The 22,912-nt window shown below is 38.4% G+C and overlaps 1 protein-coding gene across 1 annotated transcript in view; it reads left to right on the top strand.

Moving 5' to 3' along the window:
- Positions 1 to 22,912, top strand: part of SV2C (synaptic vesicle glycoprotein 2C) — a 115,074-nt gene that overhangs the window by 38,115 nt on the left and 54,047 nt on the right. The window contains exon 3 of the mRNA XM_071730658.1: positions 11,544 to 11,724. Coding sequence (XP_071586759.1) covers positions 11,544 to 11,724 — 181 coding nt within the window. The remainder of the gene's footprint in view (positions 1 to 11,543; positions 11,725 to 22,912) is intronic.

Here is a 22,912-nt window from a genome sequence, read left to right on the forward strand (position 1 = left end):
AGTTAAAAATCACTGTGCTGCTTTTTTATGCAATGCAGGTTGTTTTCTGGCTCTTCCTATCCCCTCACAGATGAATGATTTTGCCATTTATGTCACACAGATTTATAATCTCACATAAGTGGTCAAAAGAAGGAAATGCCTCCCAAAGGAAAAGCCTAAGGGCCACAGTGATTTCACACATTTAATTTAGCTGCTACCTCCACTTTTTCCTCCCTCTCTCAACAGACATGGGATCGTTGGCTGATGATACATTGGTTCCTAAATCAATGTGTCAAATGTAGTTTTTAAACTGGACTGAACATTTTAAATATGATAGTGCACTCTCTTCTAAGTCTCTGTTTGGTTAATTCTGCAATACAGTTAAATTAAGATCTGCAAACAGGCATTTTTAGAAAATTTTATCTTTATTATTTGTGTATTTGTAATTTTGCATCTTGCATCAAGTGTTGAGCTGTGAAATGACAGAGAGGAAGTATGAGCTCCTTAGCAAGAAGAATAAATATTTTAACTGAGAAAGTGTTAATAAAATTCATTAAGACACGGAACAAATACAATTTAATCGTACTCTGGCACAGCTAAGTACATTTCTTCCTATACATTTTATCTATGGATTTAGTCAATCAAGGATTTCAAAACCTTTCAAAGTTTCACTTGTCATTTTATCTTACACCATCAGTATTTGGAAGAATTGGAAGCAAACTGTATATTGCAATAGATGGGTTTGAAATAGCTACTTATTCCAGACCTTTGCATTGTTTAAGGGAATGTCAGTGCTTAAAATGTGGGAAACAATTTTTTTAAATCTACTCAGACCACATGTTACCACAGATGTAATTCCCTCCTTGCAATGGGCACATTGTAGTCTTACTGTACACACCTGGTTCCCATGTCTGAAATTTGATATTGTTTTAAATTTAAGTAATTTAACTACCTTCATAGTTGCTGAAAGAACTAAGTCACAATAACATAGAGACATAAATACTTAAATGAAGGAATAATCCCATGTTATTCCTAGAATAGATACATTATTATAAATGCAAATTTTGAAACCATTAATGCAAAAACTCGTTTAAAAACAGCTATGGTTATAGTTAATAGTTTGCTCAGGACACTTTTCCTTACTGAGAATTTTAATAAACTTTTTTTTTCCTTCATTTATTCTTACCCATTTTCCAACTCATTTTCAGCCTGTGCAGAATGGGAAGGCTTGATACGAGACAATAATATAAATGCAAGGTTTTACAGTTCCATGTACTACATCAAATTAACAGGCCACATGAGTATGGCAGAATTACTCATAGATTTATTATATGACTGGAACTGTGGGTGACTTTAAGAAGTTCTGTCCAAAATTTTTTCTTTCGTTTAAAAATCTCACATTTACACCCAGGCCAACTCTATTTACTATTCAGACTTGTAGATGGGTACTTCCCTACCACTAGTGCTAAAATGTTCCTGGCTCTCTTAAACCAATGACCCTATTACCCAACATCCACCAGTCTTTGTTCCAGCTAACTGAAACAAAGACCTGCATTTTTAATCATGCAATACATATGTCAAGTTATTCTGTCTTCCCTTAAGAAGAAAACTTTTCTCAGGATAAACATGTTGTGGACAGCAAAAAATTTATCAGGAAGACAGAGGGGGTTTTTTCTGACTTTTTTGGGGGGGTTGCAGAAAGTCAGGAGAGCCTTGTAAATTAATTAAATTAAGAAAGCAGTGTAAAGTGAGACCGGTTTTATATCCATTGTGTTTAAAAAGTTGTACATACTCTAAAGGTTGCAAAGGTTTCCCATCTGCAAATTTCTTCATGTCATGTTAACTTGACTGAAATTATTTGCTGCATACTGGTTAACAGTAGAGAATCTCATACAAAGTTAAGGGAGTATGGATTGATATTGGCCATGTTATGTGTGTCTGTACTGTGCTGTGTATTGCTTTTGTCTGGCATTTGTCAGACCTGCTCATTTCACAGAGCACAAATATTTTCAGATTTTTCACCAGAATTCAGGGCAATTTTCAAGGTTTGTGCTGAAGTTGCTACTGGCAAGTCTTGTTAAATGGAGATCACAAACTGATAGATACAGTCATCTAAATAATTTTCCATTTAGACGTTATTACAGTGCCTTCTGGCACTGTTGTGTACATGTAATTAAAAAGCCTGTTTAGCATCACCAGCACCTGCAGGTGTATTGGCAACAATCAGAGGATTATACTGATCTGTTATTCTTCATTCTGACATTGGATTAGTCAGTCTATTTTACTGACTTTAAATGGGAAAGCAGGAAGAAGCTGTGGAACCACTAGCAATGGAAGTTGCCTTTTTCACTCGTACCCTGTTGTGTGTTAGGTGAGGTAGACCAGGTCTCTTGTCAGGCACTTCAGGAAAAGTGTGTGAGTTTCAGACTCTTTTTTATACTGGCAACTTGTTCCCAATGAAGTTAAGCCTCACTTAATGCCTTTTTTTCTGAAACTGGTGGAAAGCTTTTCGTTTTGACATTTTTGGTGGTTTATTGTGTTGTTTGTTTGGGGGTTTTTTTTGTATAGTTTCTCTTCCACCACCTTTTTGAAAAAAACTTAAAAAAACAATCTCTTGTATTTACAAGGAAAAAAGTTCACAAAATGCTGGAATATAGTTACAGTAAGGAGACTTAGTGGTTGATTTAACACTGAAGAAATAATAAAGTGTCAGGTTTAATATTGTACAGATCCCTTCACTAGAAGCATGGTTTTATTAGTTGGTTCTTAGTATCATGTGCTTTGATTTGCTGAGTAGGAGGTATCAGTTATCTGTGTAGGTGCGTATACATTGGCTTTTTTTTTAAATTCATCACTAACACAGTCAGAAGCAGGAAAGCAAACAATAAATAAACATTCAAGCAATAAAACATGGAGCCAAAATGAACGGTTTTGATACAAAATGAGATGATAATGTAGATGACTCTGTAGGCAACTTAAAGCTTTACTGAAATATATTTTTTTGCTTTGAAATTTAATTAATCTCTAGTTGTTGCACAGTGCCATGCACCATTCAATCATATACAGCATTTATAATCATTCTGATTCTCAGGATTGCCATAGAAATGCATTTCAAATTGCAAAGTCACAGCAATCTCTAGCATGACAGGGTCAATTGAGAGATGGGCAAAGAGTGCATTGAATTTAGCATTTAAATCTGAAAGCAGAAAAATCCAGAGGAACCTCCACAGTTTCAGTGGAAGAAAACAGGAATTAGCGGTATTAGTATAGCTTAACTAGGTGTGGTTTATCCGGAGCTTGTCTGTTAGGATTTTCTCACTAATGCCAAAGAGAACTGTTGGATCTAAGAAGAAGATAGAGTGAAAATAGCGTGTTCAGTGATAGCACCTGGAGAATCTGTCCACAGCTTCATGTCATCAGCTGGGATTACTAGAGTTTTTGATAAAGCCTGTGCTTTTGGTAGCACATTGGTAGCTACCATCTTGTAAAAACAGTGTTTATATGAGAAGAAAATTACCATGTTAACTAGTTATTACATCCATGTGTTTCTAAATTTTAATGCTTACTAATTGTTTCTGTAGTGAGTATCAAGAAACCAGCCCTATTGGGTTTTTTTTCTCTACAGTGCATTGTTGGTTTATCTAGCCAAGCAATAGCAGTAAGGAATTAGCAGTGTGTTGCTGTTTACTGCAATAACCACGACCAGAATTTGGCTTGTGAATTGTTCTAATGAGGAAAAAACATAATTCTAATTTTTTTTTTTATTATTCTGAGAAATCTGTTAGTGAATAAATAAAAAAAAACCCCTAGCATCTGGTATTAGATGGTACTTTTTAAATAGTGGATTATACTTTTTAAAATAACCTAGTTATTGATGTTACAAGGTTCTTAAAGCTGAAATGATGATGACAATGTACTGCAAAGGTAATGATTTACCATATTCTCAATTTTTCCTGCCTTATCAGAAAATACAGACAAGTAGCCTGTTACCTCTCACAATCTCTGCAGTTACTGGAGCTTCTTCTATACATTATTAATTTATCTAATTTGGATCTGAAAAAAAGCAGGAATTGTTATCCCTTTTGTTATTACAATGTTTCAATTAAAATAATATCTGGTTACACAGGAAACTCATCTCTTAAGAAGGAATAGTACTTTCAATAGTAAAAAGCCATGTATATTCACACCTCTTTGTGGGAACATTAGGTATAAGGTAAACGTCTACAACAGAGAGGACAGTTAATAGCATATAGACTCTTAAAGCAAGAAAATACTAGTTTTTTCAATATTGACATCTAATCTAAAGGTCCAGAGCTGAATCATCTTTTTCTGCACTTAGTACATAAACCAGAATTTGTCATATTAGCCCAATGAGAGGAAATAAAGCGGCAAAAAGGCCATTTTTTTTTCCTGATGGAATTACACTGAGCCTTACATGGCAAACACTTTGGGTTCTAAATCTCACATCTGAAATATAGGAAAAAAACCCAGAAGTAGACATACTAGGCATGTAATTTCAACATAAGTATGCCAAAGGAAACAAACAAACAAACAACCTAAAACCTGAATGGAATTTGAATAAAGGATTGTTGTGGGACCCTTTGACTTCAATGTGGACAGTATTTCTGTTATAGCACCAGAAAACCTTAGGTCCAACCTTTCCACCTAGGAGTTTTCATCTCTGGAATTTCACTCAGGTGGACAACACACTGGAGTAGATTCATGATTTGAAAACATATGCAAGTTGTTTTCCTGGAAAAGACTATGGAGTGGGTTTTCTTTGTTTTGTGTTGTTGTTTTGTTTGTTTGCTTTGGGGTTCTATTTTCTGAAAGTGACATAAGGAGGTGCTTATTTTGGGTTTTTTTGTTGATGGAGTTGAGGCACTGTATATTTTGTTGGTTTTATTTGATAAGTTTGAACTGTTACTTAAATACTATGTACTTCTGGTAGCCTATATAGTGGCAGATTTTCTTGAGTGTGCTTTTATGTAAATACTAGAGAAACAGACTTTTAGAAATTCATAAATGTCTTTTTAAAATTGCTTTGGATGGAAACAATATTTTTTTGTTTTCTTGCCTTCATGAAAATATTAATGTTTCTGTATTTTTCAGCATGTTCCAGAAAAGGAGAGGAGCCTGTCCTTTTTTTTCCCTGATTTTGCTGGGATTCATTTTCTTCCTTTTTGTTGATATGGTGTCCTTTTTTACTGACTGTGGAAGATATCCAGAATGTCTTGTGCACTAAGCAGATAACAGAATATGCAAAAGCTCAATAGCCTGTCATGTCTTGTCAGTTTGGAATTATTACCACTACAGAATTAAGCATCCGGGTTACACAGCTCTAAGTCATGCTTGAAGGTCCAAGAATCACTGCAGTGTGATAGACACTGGACAAACTTTTATACTGAGACTGAAGAGCTTCAACATTTATTTTAAAATAGCTTTATACTTTTCATGTATTTAAACAGATATACCCTATTACCATTATCAATAAGTTCTAAATAGTGTAATAGTAAGTAAAATGTCAGTGTTTGTAAATATGTATTAAGCAGAGGAGCAAAAAGCTTTGAAATGAATGTGTAATTAATCATCTTCACTAGAGAGTATGAAACTGCAGATGGAAGACTGTCTGCAGCTGTTTTGAAATGGAATGCAGGAGGAGTGGATTAGTTTGAAGACTAATAATAGGAAGAGTCTGTTACACTGTGGTATTTGGGGATTTGCATATATTGCATATTATCAGGCAAGAGCAATCGTTTCTCATCTGAAGTTAAGACACAATATGATTGCTGTAGGAAACAGCTCACATTTAGATAAAGGACATCCATGGCTTGGGAAGTCTTGAACTTGCAAAGACTCATCCAAATTTTTAATTTTAGTTAATATGGTCGCTGGCTCATACATTTGTTGAAAAAGAGGACCCATCATTTTTTTCAGATGGCTTAACAATTGATGTTTAATTCCTTTAACCTCTTAAATCTACACCTTAAAAGCTTACAGTTCCATAGATACAGAGTTTGTTGCTTCCCTATGTCAAGCACATTTTAGACAAAGGAAGAAATAGTTATGCAGGATTATTAGTCTGTAGAGGTTCTTTATGTAAGAACATCAGTGTTAATACTTCTGAGGAGGCAAATGGAATAATAAGACAAATCATGTCTAAATATATAACAAATAAGAATTGTAGATCCAATTTTCTGACTACTCAGATGTTTTTAGGCATCCAAAGAGAGAAGGTTTTGGAAAACGGAGTCCTTCTGCAAATTCCAGAGTTATTACAATGTTCTTGTATTTGTTGTCTTACTGAAAAAGTCTTAGTTTTAGTTACCTCCTCTTATAAACAGTCAATTACTCATTACATGTGACTGAAGTTAGTTGTGATTTTTTGCGAAGTCTTTTGTGATCCAAGAAACTAATAGCAGATTTTAATTTTGGTTCTGACAGATTATGATCTTTAAACTCTGAATATACTGCTTTTCACAGTTAAAACTAAGATTAATCAGAATATTTTTACTCATTATGCTACTTAAAGGCATTAGAGATTTTCACTATGAATTGTTATGTTCTGAACAATAGCATGTTCTTATGAAATGACTTTTTCTCCTCTTGGACCTATCTTAGAAACACATTTATAATCTAATTTTCCAAAATAGAAGTAATATTTTAATCTTATTTTTAGAGTCTTTTTTTTTAAAGAGAGTACTTTTTCCAGTGGCATGAAATGCGTTCCTTACTCAGACAAATGACTTAAGCAATACAACAGGAGGAAACCAACTTTGGGCTGCTTTTATATCTATTTATTTTAGGTGTGTTAAAGCAAAAGACAGCCATCAGTGGGTCCCATATTCTGAGTCTCTCTGTTACAAGGATATAACTGCCTTTTATTTTTTCCCAGTGAAGTGTATGCTCACACACTGATTTCTCAGAAGGGTTTGGAAATCATTCAGATAATAGGCTATGAACTGCAAAAAGCAGTGGCAAGTAATGAAGTTATGGCAGCACAAGGAGTGACATACTGTTTAGCTGAACCTCAGTGAATGATCATGCATGTATTTATTTTAAAATAAACTTTAATTTTAAAAAGTATGTTCCTATCATCATATTATATGTCACATCTCTGTGTGCCTTGTGCTTATAAGCTAGCCACTTTAGAGGCACAATGTGCCTCTAAAAGAAAAGCAGGCACCTTTGTCTTCTGCTTCATTAGTAATTTCTCAAAAAGGACATACCACCCTCAGGATGACATCCTAGAGTAAGATCTGTACACATATATGTGCACTCATACAACTGTGCACATTTTTCAAGACTGCTGTTTAAACATAATGAGAAAAAGAAGCAAAGTCTGACCAACCATGGGATATTTAATTTTCACATAAACAAAGTTATGCAAAAATAATGTATTATTTATGAAATATGTAAAAAAAATGAGTGTTTTCCTTTATGTTCTGAGCAGTAGCATGATATAATATACAAGGAGCTACAAAGGTTGGAAAAGAAGGGATGATGAAGGATAAAATTATAATTAGATGTAATTGTTTACTGGCATATGTTTGGCAGTGGTTGCTTTAGCTCTTCATAGAGTTCTCATTTGCTATCTGCTACTTTTATGGCTTACTGTAAATATTGCCACAGAGGGGAAAGAACTTAAAGAATTATTTGAAATTTGAAAGGAAGGGAACTTCCTTTATAGACTGCAGGCAGGGTTAAGTTCTCTATAAAGAGAGACAGAAAACATGAAGAAAAGAGTCAGGAAAATACAATGAAACAGGTGTAATTGGTAGCAGCTGCAGTTCATCCAGGATGGAAGTGATGCAGATCTTTGGTGAAGTAGAGAGCTTGTGAAGGGTTTGCAAAATAAAGCAAACAGGAAAAAAAAAATCAAACTTAATATAATGAGAAAAATAAGGTGATGGTCCCTCTTTGAGTCCAGCTTATTTATAGCGGTTTAATGGTAAGAACATATTATTTTTAGAAGCATCTTTTTAGTGCTCTTCAGGAGAAATAAATAGGTGTAAGAGAGACCAAAGCACAGCATGATGACCAAAGGACTTGCTATCAAAAAAGATAGGTTAATGTAAACTCCTGAGACTTGGACACTTTTTTCTTTTCATCTTCTCTTGATATTTCTGTCAATCACAAGGAAAGCAGCTACTTGGTAAAATTAGGATAATTTGCAAAAAATATGTAAAATTTTTCTACATAAAGAAATATAAAACTCTTTGATTTTCCTTCTCTGGGTATTTCTAGTGTTAGGGTGTTGACTGGATAAGTGAAAGGATTGTGAATGCTGACTGGACAATGAGATGGATTAGGAACTGGCTGCACAACTGAGCCCAAAGAATGTTGATCAGTGGTGTAGAGTGGTGCAGAGTCCAGCTGGAGACCTGTGACTAGTGGAGTCAGGGACCAGTCCTGTTCAACATCTTTATCAATGGCCTTGATGATGGGACAGAGTGTCTTCTCAGCAAGTTTGGTCGTGACACAAAGCTGGGAGGAGTGGCTGACACCCCAGAGGGCTGTGCTGCCATTCAGAGGGACCTGACAGGATGGAGAGTTGGGCTTGGAAAAATTTAATGAATTACAACAAGGGCAAGTGTAGAGTCTTGCATCTGGGAAAGAACAACTCCAGGTACCAGTACAGGTTGGGGACTGAGTTGTTAGAAAGCGGGACAGAAGAAAGGGACCTGGGAGTTCTGGTGGACAGAAGGATGACCATGAGCCAGCAATGTGTCCTTGTGTCTAACAAGGCCAATGGCAGTCTGGGTTGTATAAGAAGTGGTTAGTAGGTTGAGAGAGGTAATCCTCTCCCTCTATTCTGCCCTGGGGAGGCCACATCTGGAATATTGTGTCCAGTTCTGGGCCCCTCAGTTCCAGAAGGACTGGGAACTGCTTGAAAGAGTCCAGCACAGGGCCACAAAGATGATCAAGGGAGAGGAACATCTTCCTTATGAGGAAAGGCTGAGGGAGCTGGGTCACTTTAAGTTGGAGGGGACTGAGGGACAACCTCATTAATGTTTACAAATATGTGAAGGGTGAGTGTCAGGAGGATGGAGCCAGGCTCTTCTCAGTTATATCCAATGATAAGACAAGGGGTAATGGGTACAAGCTGGAGCATAGTATGTTCTGTATAAACATAAGGAAAAGCTTTTTCACTGTGAGGGTGACAAAACACTGGAAGAGGCTGCCCAGTGAGGTTGTTGAGTCTCGTTCTCTGGAGACATTCAAAACCCACCTGGATGCATTCCTGTGTGACCTACACTAGGTGGTTCTGCTCTGGCATGGAGATCTGGTATGGATCTCTCAAGGTCCCTTGGAACCCCTAACAGTCTGTGATTTCTGTGACTGGGAAAACCAGGTAAACTTCACTTGAAAAGTAAAAATTAATAATTTTTTTTAACGTTTTTGAAATCTGATGGTGATGGAAATGCAGCTACTGAACTATTTTTGCTAAGTTCTTCCAATTATCTATAACAAGCAAGCACAGGCTCTGCTGCATTCTAGTAGTTTCTACCTGCAGTGTGATACAATAACCTTTCTCACAGGAAAGACCTTAAAGTATCTGAGTGAATATGCTAAGCTACTTGATGAGCTTTGTCTCTTCAGTACTAGAAAACACACTGGCTGCATGTACATTCTCAGAAAAACCTCCATTTTTGGTATAAACAATTCTAATCATAATGAAGGAACTATTCAATAAAGTTATGTTGCTAGACACCTCTAAAAAGAATATGGTAGTTTCTGAGTCCTTCCTGGTTTAAGAGGAAAGAGAACAAAGATATTTTAGTAATTCTGCAAAATCAGGATTTACCAGCATTCTCACCAATATCCTTTGACTGAAGACTAAGATCCCAGTAATAGCTAGAAAATGTCCACTGACACTCAAAGGTGTTTTGAGAAGACATTTTACTATTGTTCTTGAGGAGCTTATTGCTCTTTCTTAGGTAAAGAGATAGGTAATCTTCATGTCATAAGCAGTAATAGATCTGTCATCCTGCCCTGAGAGAAGACAGTGAGTCTAGAAATATTCTGTGCTTTATTTTATATTAGCTAAAAAGGCAGCTGCATAAAACACCTAGTTGCTGGTATTGGTCACCATCAGTGGTAAAGAATATTGATAAAACCAGTATACTCACCTCAAGAAAATGTAACTCTCTATCTTGTCAATATACATTTAACACAATGTGTGCTCTATCAAATGTTTTACAACGGTGTCTCATAAAGAAGCAGAGTGGAAACTACTTGTACAAAACATGAGGGAGAAGAGGGACATTTTGCAGTGCATGAGACTCTCCAAATACGAGCACTTAAGATGTTAACATCTGTAACTTTAGAAATGGAAATTCTAGTGAGTGACCTCTGTGTTAACATGAAGTTAACCAAGCCCAGGTGTTTAAATGGGTTTTCCTTCAGCTTTCTTTCCCTTCCCACCTTCTGCAGGGCTGAGGTAATCCTTGTGGAGGCCAGAATTTTATATAACAGCAAATAAAGCATAGCAGTTTCTGGGGAACCTGTTCATTCTTGTAGCTGATCAAAAAGAGATGTGGGACAAGGATTACTATTATCTTAGCTGTTTCCTGTGCTGTAGCAGACATATAAGATGGTAGCAACTGCTAGGTAGATAAAACACAATCCTGGAAGTTCAGTAAGAAAGAAGATTGAAAAGATTTACACATATCAAATAAAATACAAATCTGGTTTGTTCTGTCCAAAGCTGGAAATTACTTCTTATTCTGACAGTCTGCTCAATGTGTTGTGCATCTTTGCTAAGCGTCCCACAGAGGGTATGTGTCTGGAAAGGCAAGGGTCTACATGTTAAGTATTTCAATGAACCTTTCTTTGGAAATGGATTTCATATTGAAAACATCATTAATGATAAAACAAATCACCTCAGAATAGCTTTACCTATATAATTTAAAAATATTTAGCTAAATTTTAATGCGTGTTTAAAATCCTGTGGAAAAAAACCAGCAAACCAAAACATTTCAGTGGTTTTCCATATACATGACAGTGTCTTTTTAAATAAAGCAGTAGACTGAAGTAGGAAGAAATGAAAAACCTGATCAAGTTGGACATTTTTTATTCTATTGGTTTGAAATGGAAAGTATCTTAGTCAGTTTTCTTTAGAGTTAACACTTTTTAAACTCACTGATTAATCCCTAGCAGGAGTGCTTGTTCTGTAGAACTGTTCAGAAAAATTTGTTATGTGGATGAAGTTATATTTTTTGCAGTATTTAACACAAATGCAGTTTATTACTGATGAAATAATGGCATTCTTTCTCCCATCCAGTCTAATTTGCCTTTTTTTACATTGTATTAGTTTGTGGCACCTTATTTAATAATTATATTAATCTTTGGCATGTCTAGTAACAGAAGATGAAGACACAGTAGGAAATTTGTTCTCCCTCGATACATTTCAAAAGCTAATCATGTAATTTCTGTTCAATGAGAAACAATAAAATAGCCTCTCTTGTGTTTGTTTTGTAAATACAGAAGATATGGTTTTTGTGTTGTCAATTGTGATGGGTTCTGTAGCTCACAAAACATCTTTTTTTTGTGTATTGCAGGTAGCATAGTATACCTTGGGATGATGGTGGGAGCGTTCTTCTGGGGAGGCTTGGCAGACAAGGTGGGAAGGAGACAGTCACTCCTGATATGCATGTCTGTCAATGGATTCTTTGCCTTCCTTTCATCATTTGTCCAGGGCTATGGCTTCTTCCTCTTCTGTCGCTTGTTTTCTGGATTTGGGTAAGCTCCTCTGGTTTTGTTCATTTCCACAATTCTGTGTGCTAATAAAATTTCCCTGTTTGCAAAAATTTGGTATTTAATATAGAAATTTAGTCTTGATGATGATGTTGGTTTCTGTTCTTAGTTTGCAACAGGCTTGCTTCATGAACTTGAGCCACTTGCTTAACTCTTTTCTGCCTCAGCTTCTCTATGTATTGCTTGTTCAGTTAGCAAAATGATGTTGCACAGAGAGGTGTACTGTAAGATTTCAGTAATATCTGTAAAGTTGCTAAAATCATTGTGTGCATAATATTGTTTATAATACCACTGTAGTCAAGACTGTCAAATTTGAAACAGGGCCCTAGAGTGTGCCAGATGCTATTGCTCTCTCCAGTTGTCTGTAACCATATGTTTGCTTTAGTTTTCATTTAAATAACTTCTCTGTTTTGGAAAAATTCAATATAGTTTTAATGGTCTATTAAGTTTATAATTTTAAACTTAAAAGAGCAGAGATTGAGATACACAAGTAAATTACTATGGAGAAGCTTCTACCTTTACTGCACTCTTGGATGATCAAGAACTGTGCTCTGCATAGTGATTAGTTTAACACTTTTGGTAATTGCTTGATTCAAATCAAAACTCCTAATTACAATTCCATTTCAGGCCACTTTCAATCTTTAGGATGCTGAACAGAGGGAAGCTGGTGAGAGCACAGTAAGCTGTGTCATCAAGCCATGCACATGATTCCACTGCTTGTATGGTTTGTTGGCTGTAGTTTGTGTAGCCACAGTCAGCTAACACCATTGTGTGATGTTTGTGGATTTAGAAACCCCTTGAACTGACCTGAAATAGGTTAGGGCTGGACACAATATGAAAAGAAATTACCATATCACTGAGTTACTAATTTAGGAAGAGGGATGGAAGGGAAAGGGGAGAGACGAAGGAGATGTGAGGAATCCTCTTGCTAGAAGAATCTTCTTAGTCTGTCAACAGATTGTCAGATATTACTTTAAGGGACACCAAGAGAAAATGGCAACTACTCTTATTTCTTTAAAAAAATTAGGAAAAAAAAATCCCATTTAGCTTCTTTACATATTTTTGGTATCATAGGTCACTAGCAATTGCAAGCTGTATATTAGGTCTCTCCATGCAGAAACAATGATCTTGTTGCATGACACTCAGTCTTCCATGGTTCTGTCAAGGGCCAGAAGCTTGATGTACTTCTGCTTAGCTTGTCCAGTTCATGAGGGCAATTCTGCATCTTTGTGCCACAAAGGTTTTACTTTTGGGTTTCGTGACACTGTTGGCTTTCATGCAGGTTGTTCTTCTTGGGGCATATGGCAAAATACGTATTTGTAATGCCTTATGCCAAATTTGCCTGCAGGATCTCCTCACCAGTACCTTTCCAGTAATGTACAGTGTGTGTAGCTTTACTCCTGAAAGATTTGTGTCCTGGATGAGGAAGCATGTACCATTGTGTACTCAGCTTATAAGATATGGTCTTTGAAAGAGTAGACCCTTCATATTTGTGTTTTATACCTCCATATGGGTTCTATCTCTGTTCAAAGTCTGCCTACCTCATCTTTGAGAGCTGCATGAATAGATCAGAGCCAATTTGCTACCATATACTACATTTTAAAGCCCACTTAAAAGAAAAATCCCCAACAAACTACCACCAACAATAAACCAAGACAGCATGAAGTGCAGAGTCATTCCTCATAGCAATTACTGCAGAAAAAGATTCTTCGTTGGCTCACTTCTGCTGTTATTCAAAGACCAGATATCTCTTCATAATAACCTCCTCCAACTGGTACCAGAGATGCATCATAACAACCTCAGGTTTCTAGATCTGAATCTGTGCTTCATACCTTTCAGATGGAGGAAAGTTATTCCTGTTTCTCTCTTCTCACTGCTTGCCAGTGATGATGCAGTTTTTCCACCAGACTTTGCATGTTTGGAACCCTTCTCTTTCATCTGCTAATTTGCTCTTGAATAGGGCTTACTTTTTACTTGAGAGCCATCTTCAAGATGGTATTTGTATCATATCTGCCTTTCCTCTTATGTTGATCTTATGTTGAGAGCAGATGCAACAGCAGAAGACACAGTATATCAAGGACCTAGAAAGAATGTGGATTGTTCCTCCTGCAGGGGCAGCAAAGGAAAATCTTTCAAACACCTGAACGCCCAGGTTACCTACTGTTAGAGCAAACATTTTACAGGTCTATGTTTCCCAATACTTTGGGAATCAGTGACTTTGCATCAGTGACTATGCAAAAAGGAAAAATGTTTTTGGTATTGCTTATGAAGAACTTCTAGATGTTTGTGCCACTTTTGAAGCCATATTTTCTTGCAGTATGACAGAAACTTTGCTTAGATGGCTTGAATTAAATCTTGAACATTAGTTGCATACAATACTACATCACATGCCTTGCTCTAAAGAAGAAGCTGTGTCAGCTGAATGGGAATAGAAATTTAACTTATTTTCTCATTATAACCTCCCTTCATTTTAGAGGTCCTGTTTCTGGATAGCAGGTGTCAGATCTTCTTTCTTAGTGGAAGATACTGAATATTTATCTTGTTATCAAGGGAGGAGGCTTTGTTCCAGTAGTTCTGTGTGAATTAAGGAGCCCATATACCAAATAAGAATAATTTTGAGCAGAGAACTGAAAGATATGTTTTAAAGGCAAAATAGTATTTTTACTCAGATTGGAGTAACAATTTTTCAGAAGTAGCAGCGAGTTACCTTAACAATTTCCTATAATTAAAATTGAATAAAATATTAAGAAATATTCAAAATATATAAAATTATTTATGCGCATAGAGTTTAAACTGGTCTGTTAAGTTCTAGATAACATAAAGACAGCTCAAGAAGTATAAAAAAGAAAACCAGTGTCTGGTAGAAGATTTTATTTATAAAAAAGTACTACAAAATAGATTCTTTTCAGATTCTCTTACAGATAAAATGTGTCTACAAAAATAAATTGCTCAGGAAAAAATCCTGCAAATAATGCCTTTACATATGAAAAATCTGTATCTAGTAAAAATTTTGCATGATAAAAGTGATTTGAAATACATAACAGTATAGACAGGGTTAAGATATTAGTGGGTAAAGGGCATTGAAGGATATAAAAGTCTTAAAAGTGAACTTAAGACAGTGAAAAGAATATAGAAAGTCCTCAGAATAATTTCTTTTTATGGAAAATAATACTATAATTGATTCTTCCATTGGTTTATAGAACATAAAAACTCAAAAGAAAATTGAATCCAAATACCTGATAATGGTCTAAATATGTTTTTCTACAATTTAAAAAGACCTGGCCAAGAAACTGTGCTATATTAATTGTTAGCTATTGGGGTAATGTACAAAGATTTATCATCAAACAAGACTTAGTTAGGTCTGCTTTTGAAATAGTTAAAAGAAGGTTTTTTTAATACTAGAACATGACTCATAACATCACTGCTAATTTAAAAAGAACTGGAGCTGTCACCTATTCATCATTGCAACTGTGAAGTATTATTCTCAGCCAGAGAATTTACCTAATCTCTATTACAAAACCAAAAGCAAAACCAAAACCAAACCCAAAATCCCAACCCAAACCAAACCAAAAACCAAAAAAACCTAAGCTCTTGGTTTACTATTTTTGATACTTTCAGATAATTTTATATACACTTTTTCTAAGTGTAAATTAAAAAGAAATTGCTTAAAAGTCCTCTATATGTTATCCCAGCAAATTTCATGTTGGTTACTTTGAAAAAAAACAGTGATGATACAGTTTGGGAAACTGTATTGTGGTTACCCAGCCCAACTGTAACTTCTAAAAGTAATCAAAGATTTAATGCAGTAAAAAGCTAGCTGAAATAAATTTTGAGATGAACCACAGTGCAGAATTTCTTCAGACAACCCCATATGTTTGCTCACAGAAGAAATGGATTTTTCTTCATGAGCAAAGTAAAAAATGCTAAATAAATGTGTCCTATTTTACAAAGCAGACATTACACTGAGACGACAAAAATTTCTCATAATTTGCTAAAATTGCCAGTTTGGCCAATTTTTTTCTCCAAGCTATTAAGAAGACTTTTCCCACTCCTTTGCCTGTTTTGAATGAGTCTCTCTCTTGATGTACATCGTACACTGTTTCTTTTCCAGAAGACTTTAGCCTACACTTCTTTAAATCTGGACTCACCTTCAGCCAGCTTGCTTAGTCCTTCCTCAGAAGAAATCTCAAAAGCACCTGCAGGCCTCCTTCTACATTAGCAGGACATACAAAAGGGATACTTCTCTCAAATTCTTCAGACTACTGTGAGGAGTCAACAGTTAGCAAAAAATCAAAAAGTCTGCGTGTAGTTTCTTGTAACTAGCAGATTTGAGGTGTTTGCCTGTGCAAATCCATCCACTCCAATGTTTATGCACACCTTTTTTATATTATTGTAGTGGCAAGAAATTTTCAGTGTTGCATATCCCTCTTAATGGCCAAGATAGGAAGGACATGCAGGTTGTCCATATGTGTAACAACTGTAAAAATGTTAGAGCAGAGATATGGACCACATAGACACAGCACAAGATGCTCACATACACAAGCAGATGCCTCTGCAGGACTATGAAAAAAATATGATTAAATGTTGAGAGCCTCTTAATTTATTTTTTCCCTGACAATAATCCCATTTTCTATAGGGCAGGTTAACAGACTGCTCTTTGGAGCTGGCATTTCTCAGTTCATACTGAACATCTAGTATCTGACAGACCTCACCTTTCAAAGAGACACATGTGAATAAGAGCTTCCCTTTGATGCTTTCTCCTCTGTTTTTTTTTTTAGGCTGTGATCCAGTAACTTTCCTTCTTTAAAGGAAGGCCAAGGCAATTTTGTTTCCTGACTTTTGAAGAGCTTTTCTTCTTTCTTTGATCTGCATAGTGAATTTGATCTCCCAAAAGAGCAGGATGAATGTGTCTCCTTGCAGCTCAGTTCCAGACAGTCAGGATTTGATTCACTGATCATACGGAATGGAATAAAATGGAATAAAATGAAATGGAATGAGAACAGAATAGCATAGCATGGAATGGAATGGAATGGAATGGAATGGAACGGAACCTCTGAAGATCATCAAGTCCAACTCTCCTGCCAGAGCAGGACCAAAACTAGGGCAGGTCATTCAGAAATGCATACAGATAGGTCTTGAAAGTCTCCAGAGAAGAAGACTCCACAGACTCTCTGGGAGCCTTACAGTAAAGAAATTCTTCCCCATGTTGAGGTGGAACTTCCTGTGCTTTATCTTGAATCTATTGTCCCTTGTCATATCACAGGACACAAGTGAGAAAAGGTTGGCCCTTTCTTCTTGACCCAGCTTTCCTATATCTATACACACTAGTCAGATCCCCTCTCAGTCTTCTCTCCAGACAAAAAGCCCCTAGACCAGCAGGCTGCTTTTGTAATTTGTCATCAGTATTTAGTATCATGATGTACTTACATTTTACATCTTCATACCCACTTACTACAGGTCTTTCTCACAAAATACCCTGTGTGTCCTCACCCATAAAAGGTTGTAGTCATGCTGCCTCTGATTACTTTCCATCTCCCAGCTGTCTCCCACCAATGGCTATCAGTGTTTCCACACAATAGGCTAATGCAGAGATTGTTAAGATCACCTAGTTCCAACTCTCCTGCCATGGACAGGGACACCTTCCACTAGACCAGGTTGCTCAAGGCCTCACCCAGCCTGGCCTTGAACACTTGTGGGGGCAGCCACAGCTTCCTTGGGCAACCTCACAGGAAAGAATTTCTTCCTAATGTCTAACCTAAATCTCCCCTCTTCAAGCTTTAAACCATTTCCCCTTGTCCTCTCACGACACATCCATGCAAAAAGCCCTACCCCAGCTTTCTTCTAGGTCCCCTTCTGCTACTGGAAAGCCACTTAAGGTCACCTCAGAGCCTTCTCTTCTCCAGGCTGAATAACCCCAACTTTCTCAGCCTGGCTTCATGGGGGAGGTACTCCAGCCCTCTGAGCATTCTTGTGGTTCTCCCCTGCATACACTCAAAGATTTCTGTCTTTCTTATGTTGAGGGCTCCAGAACTGGACATGGGACTCTAGATGGGGTGTCACAAGAGCAGAGTAGATGGGGAGAATCATCTCCCTCAACCAGCTAGCCATGCTTCTTTTGATGCAGCCCAGTATATGGTTGGCTTTCTGGGCTGCAGGCACACATTGATAGTTCATGTTTAGCTTCTGGTCCACCACCATCCCCATGTCTTTCTCAGTGCTGTCCTCAATCCTTTCTCCTTCCAACCTGTATTCATGCATGGGATTGCCTCAATCCAGGTGCAGAACTTGGCCTTGTGAACTTCATGCAGTTTGTATGAGCCCACTTCTCAAGGCTGTCAAGGTCTCTCTGGATGGCATCCTTTCCCTCCAGTGTGTTGACTTAAGCACAGAATTTAGGGTTGTCAGCAAACTTGATGAAGATGCACTAGATTCAACTGTTCACGTCACCAACAAAGATGCTAAATAGCACTGGTCTGAGTGCCAGCCCTTGAAGAACATCATTCATTACATATCTCCATTTTGACACCAAGTCATTGATCATATCTCTTTGGGTGTGACCATCCACCCAGTTCCTTATCCAATGAGTGGTCCACCCATCAAATCTGTATTGTTCCAGTTTAGAGATCAGAATATCATACTGGACAGTGTGAAATGCTTTGCACAGGTCCAGGTAGATGATGTCTGTTGCTCTGCCTTTTTCCACCAAGACTGTGACCCCATTGTAAAAGGCCACCAAATTAGTCAGGCAGGACTTGGCCTTAGGGAAGCTGTGTTGGCTGTCACCAGCCATCCCTTTGTTATCTGCTTGCCTTAGCAGAGCCTTCAGGAAGATCTGGTCCATGATCTTGCCAGGCACAGAGGTGAAACTGAATGGCCTGTAGCTACCTGGGTCGTCTTTTTTTTTTTCTTTTCTATTTTTGAAAATGGGGGTTGTGTTTCCCCTTTCCTAGTCAGCAGAAACTTCACCACACTGCCATGACTTTTTAAATATGATGGACAGTGGCCTTGTGACTTCTGCCACTTCTTTCAGGAGCTGCGTGAATCCTATCACTTGTTCACCTTCAGTTTCTTTAGGTGAGCTTGAACCTGCTCTTCGTCTACAGTGAGGAGGATCTTCCTTTTCCCAGCCCCTTCCTGTGGCTTCCATAACATGCAGAGTGTCACCAGAGTCCTTGCTGGTGAAGTATGAGGCAAAGTAATCCTGAGTACCTTACCCTTCTCTGCATCTTGGATGACCAGCTCTCCTGTTTCTTTTTGGTGTGGGCCACATTCTGGGGCTTTGCTGTGTTGTCCCTCCAGCAGATGTTGGAGTGGTTAAAGTCCCCCATGAAGATGATTGCTTGGAGCCATAGGAGCCATCCCAAGACATCTTGGTGATACCAATAACACAATAGCCCTGCAGGCATGTGCTACTCCTCATATATTCCCCATGCTTCATGCATTTGCATAGAGACATTTGACTGCTTTGAAGCAGTCTTACAGACAGGTCTTGTATCCATCAGTGCACATACTGTATTGTTGTGCTGTGATTCTCTTCTGTTAGTAGTTCTGTCCTCAACATGCTGGGTGTGGAATGACCTGAGGATCCTGTCCCCCAACATCCCTAGTTTAAAGCCCTATCACTTTGTCATGGTTTGTGCCTGACTGACAAAAAAGGACCACATGGCCATTCACTCCCCTTCCCCCATTTCGGGATGGCAAGGAGGAATTCACTCACCAATTACACATACGACCAAAATAGACTTGACTTGGGGAAAAAGAAATTTAATTTATCATCAAATCAAGACAGGGCAAAGAGAAAATACAAACGAGAGCTTAAATACTTTTCCCCCACCCCTCCCCTCTTCCCAGGCCCAAATTACTTTGTTCTTGCTGTCTCTAGTTCCTCCCCCTAGAGGCATGGGGAAACAGGCAGTGGGGTTTACAGTATAAACATCACCGGTTGTTCTCTGCTGCTCCTTCCTTCCTCTCCAGGGTGAAGGACTCTTCACATGCTTTCCCTACTCCAGTGTGGGGTCCCTGCCACAGGAGAAATTCCTTCACGAACTCTTCAAACATGAAGACCCTTCCTTCTGCAAGGCACGGTTCCTCAGGAGCAAACTGCTCCAGTGCAGGTGGCCATGGACTGCTTCAGGAACAGTCCCCTCCGTGCTGCAGGTCCATAACATCTGCCCCATGATCTTCCCCAGGCTGCAGGTCCAAAGATGCTCCACTGGCATTCCTCACAGGTGACAGGTCCACAGCACGTGATCCTTCAGGGTCTGCTCCATGCATGCAGGGGACAGGTTGCCATCTCACCACGGGATTTGGAGAAAAATCTCTTCCCTTACTTGAATATGTTAATCATGGAGATGAAAACTCCACTAATGGCCTGAGGCAGTCCAGGCATTTTGGTCCTATGGCCAGACTATTTCTGATACAAGCCAGGATGCTGGCGCTCTTGGACAACAGGACACACTGATGCCTAATATTCAGCCAGCCGTCAACCAACATCCTCAGGTCCTTTTCCTCTGGACATCTATCCAGCCACTCCTTCCCAAGCCTGTAGCATTGCAGGGGGTTTTGACCCAAGTGCAGAATGCAGCACTTGGACTCGTTGAGCCTCATACAACTGACCTCAGCCCATTAGTCAGGCCTGTCCAGATCCCGCTGCATAAACTTCCTACACTCAAGCAGATCAATACTCCCACCCAACTTGGAGTCATATGCAAATTTACTGAGGGTCCACTGGATTCCAGACTTTACTAAAATCTAAGTTGACAATACCCACAGCATTTCACTCATGCCCTCAGAGGATCAGGCTAGTCAAAGAGGACCTGCCTGCCATAAAGGTGTAGTGACTGGGCCTGATCACCTGAATGTCTTTAGGTGCTGTGCGATGGCATTCAGGATGATCTGCTCCATAACCTTTCCTGACAGCAAAATCATGCTGACAGGCCTGTAGTTCCCCAGATTCTCCTTCTGCCCTTCTTGTAGATGGATGTCACTTTTTCTAGCTTTCAGTCAACTGTCTGGTTAGTCAGGACTAATGATAAATGATGGAAAGTGTCATGGTGTGCACTTTTGCCATATCTCTCAATACCTTTGGTAGATCTCATCCAGGTCCATAGACTTTTGTATGTCTAAGTGATGTAGCTAACCATTTCCCTTTGGATTATGGCAGCTTCATTCTGCTCCCTGTACAGCTCAGGGTACTGGGTACAACTCATCTTACCATCAATCTTAATGGATTCTCCTTAGACTTTCTTTTATTGCTAATATATTTATAGAAACATTTTTATTGTATTTCAATGGCAGTAGCTAGATTAAGTCCTGGTTGGTTTTTAGTCAAAAACTCTCATTTTTTTTTCCTAAGTTCAACATTTTTCAGACAGGCTGGTCTTCTTCCCTGCTGGCTTGTCTTTCAGCACATGTTGACAGCCTGCTCCTGCAGCTTGAAGACATCCTTACTGAAGAATGTCCATCCTTCCTGGACTCCTTTGCCCTTCAGGACAACAGGTCCAGTGGGGAGTCATCCACATACTCCAGGAACCTACTTGACTGTCTCCTCTCTGCTGCAATGTATTTTCAGCAGACATCTTGTAAGTTGAAGTCTCCCATGAGAACCAGGACTAGCAATTGTGAAATTTCTCCCACCTGCTTACAAAGTAATTCATCTGTCTCTTCATCCTGCCTGCTTGGTCTGTGTCACGGTTTAACACTGGCCCAGCAATTAAACCGAGTAACAGACGCTCTCTATTAATCTCTCTCTCCTCCCTTATAAGAAAGGAGAGAGAATAAGGGAGAGAGACTTATGGGTTGGAAACTAAACTACACAACTTTAATGAAACAGTAATGATAAATAGGAAAAATTAATAAATATATACAAATATACAAGAAAATGGATACCACATTCCTCCCCCCTTTCCCCCAATAGCTCTCACGTCACCACCGAGGCTGCAGGGCAGCTCTGGGAAAGTCCAGGCTGGACTCCTGGAGTCGGCAGCAGTTGGGAACTGGAGGCAGGAACACACAGATAAGGGCTGGCACGGATCAGGACCACAGGCAGGCAAACGGACGGGATCCTTCCAGGATGCCGGGTGAAGGAAGGGAAGCAGGAAGGGCAGGAAGGGCAGGCAGCCGGAAGCTGGAAGCAGGAAATCTGGCTTGGCCCTCGTGATCCCTCAAATTTATACTGAGGATGACGTATATGGGATGGAATACTCTGGTCAATTCTGGCATCTATCTTGTCTGTTCCTCCCCAAAGGAGGGATGCAGGTGGGACCTCTTTATGTTTTCTTCAGAGCTGAGCAGTGTCCTTGGCTCTGCACACCAGTCTCTAGCAGTAACTATAAACATCAAGTGTTATCAGTCCTAGAAACACACACTGTCTGAGAAACCTGCTGTTAATTTCAGCAAGTGCAACTACTTACAAGAGACTTAGCTAAAAGCAAAAGTACAAGACAGAAAATCACCTTTATCCTGGCCCAAACCAGGACAGTCTGTCAAAGACTCCCACTGCAAGCAAAAACTTTTTAAAAAAGCAATAAAAAGGAAGAAGAAAATCTGCAAAAGAAAATGTTCATAAAGAATGATTTTGTGATTAAACATACTGGCAGATCTGAAAGCAATTTATCTGATATACCTAGCTGAACAAGTATCACAGGCAAATTCTTTGCAATTATGTGCTTGAATTAGACATAACATTTGAATAGATTTATAAAAATAATGCAAATTTGGGGCATGAATTATTGACTCATCAGTTCAGCTTCTATTAGAACTGTAGAGTTCAGTAAATAATCACGTGAATCTTTATCTCTTGTTATCAAGGACTCTCTTGTTATCAATAGCATACAGATCATATGTTTACCTGAAAGATGGCTTTTGTAGTATACGTAGTTCAGAGCCACCTGTGTTCAAACAAAGGTAGAATGATCAGCAAAGCATGGTCTATAGCATGCTGCAGTTTTGTAGGGCTTGCTCCAGCAGTACTCAGGGAGAACCACGCAAACTGAGCTCGTGATCCTCAGGTGTAAGAAACCAGTCAAGGAAGGTATGGTCGAATTGAGACCTGCTTATCAAAATAAGGTGCAAGCTGGAAATGAAAAGCAGTAGAAACAGGAACGGGTGTTCTTGGAAAAGAATATAGGGACATTGCCTGGTTGTGTTGGAATGGGGTCAAAAAGACCAAGGC

Source organism: Heliangelus exortis, chromosome Z (genome assembly GCF_036169615.1).
Source record: "Heliangelus exortis chromosome Z, bHelExo1.hap1, whole genome shotgun sequence".
In the NCBI taxonomy this organism is placed as follows: Eukaryota; Metazoa; Chordata; class Aves; order Apodiformes; family Trochilidae; genus Heliangelus; species Heliangelus exortis.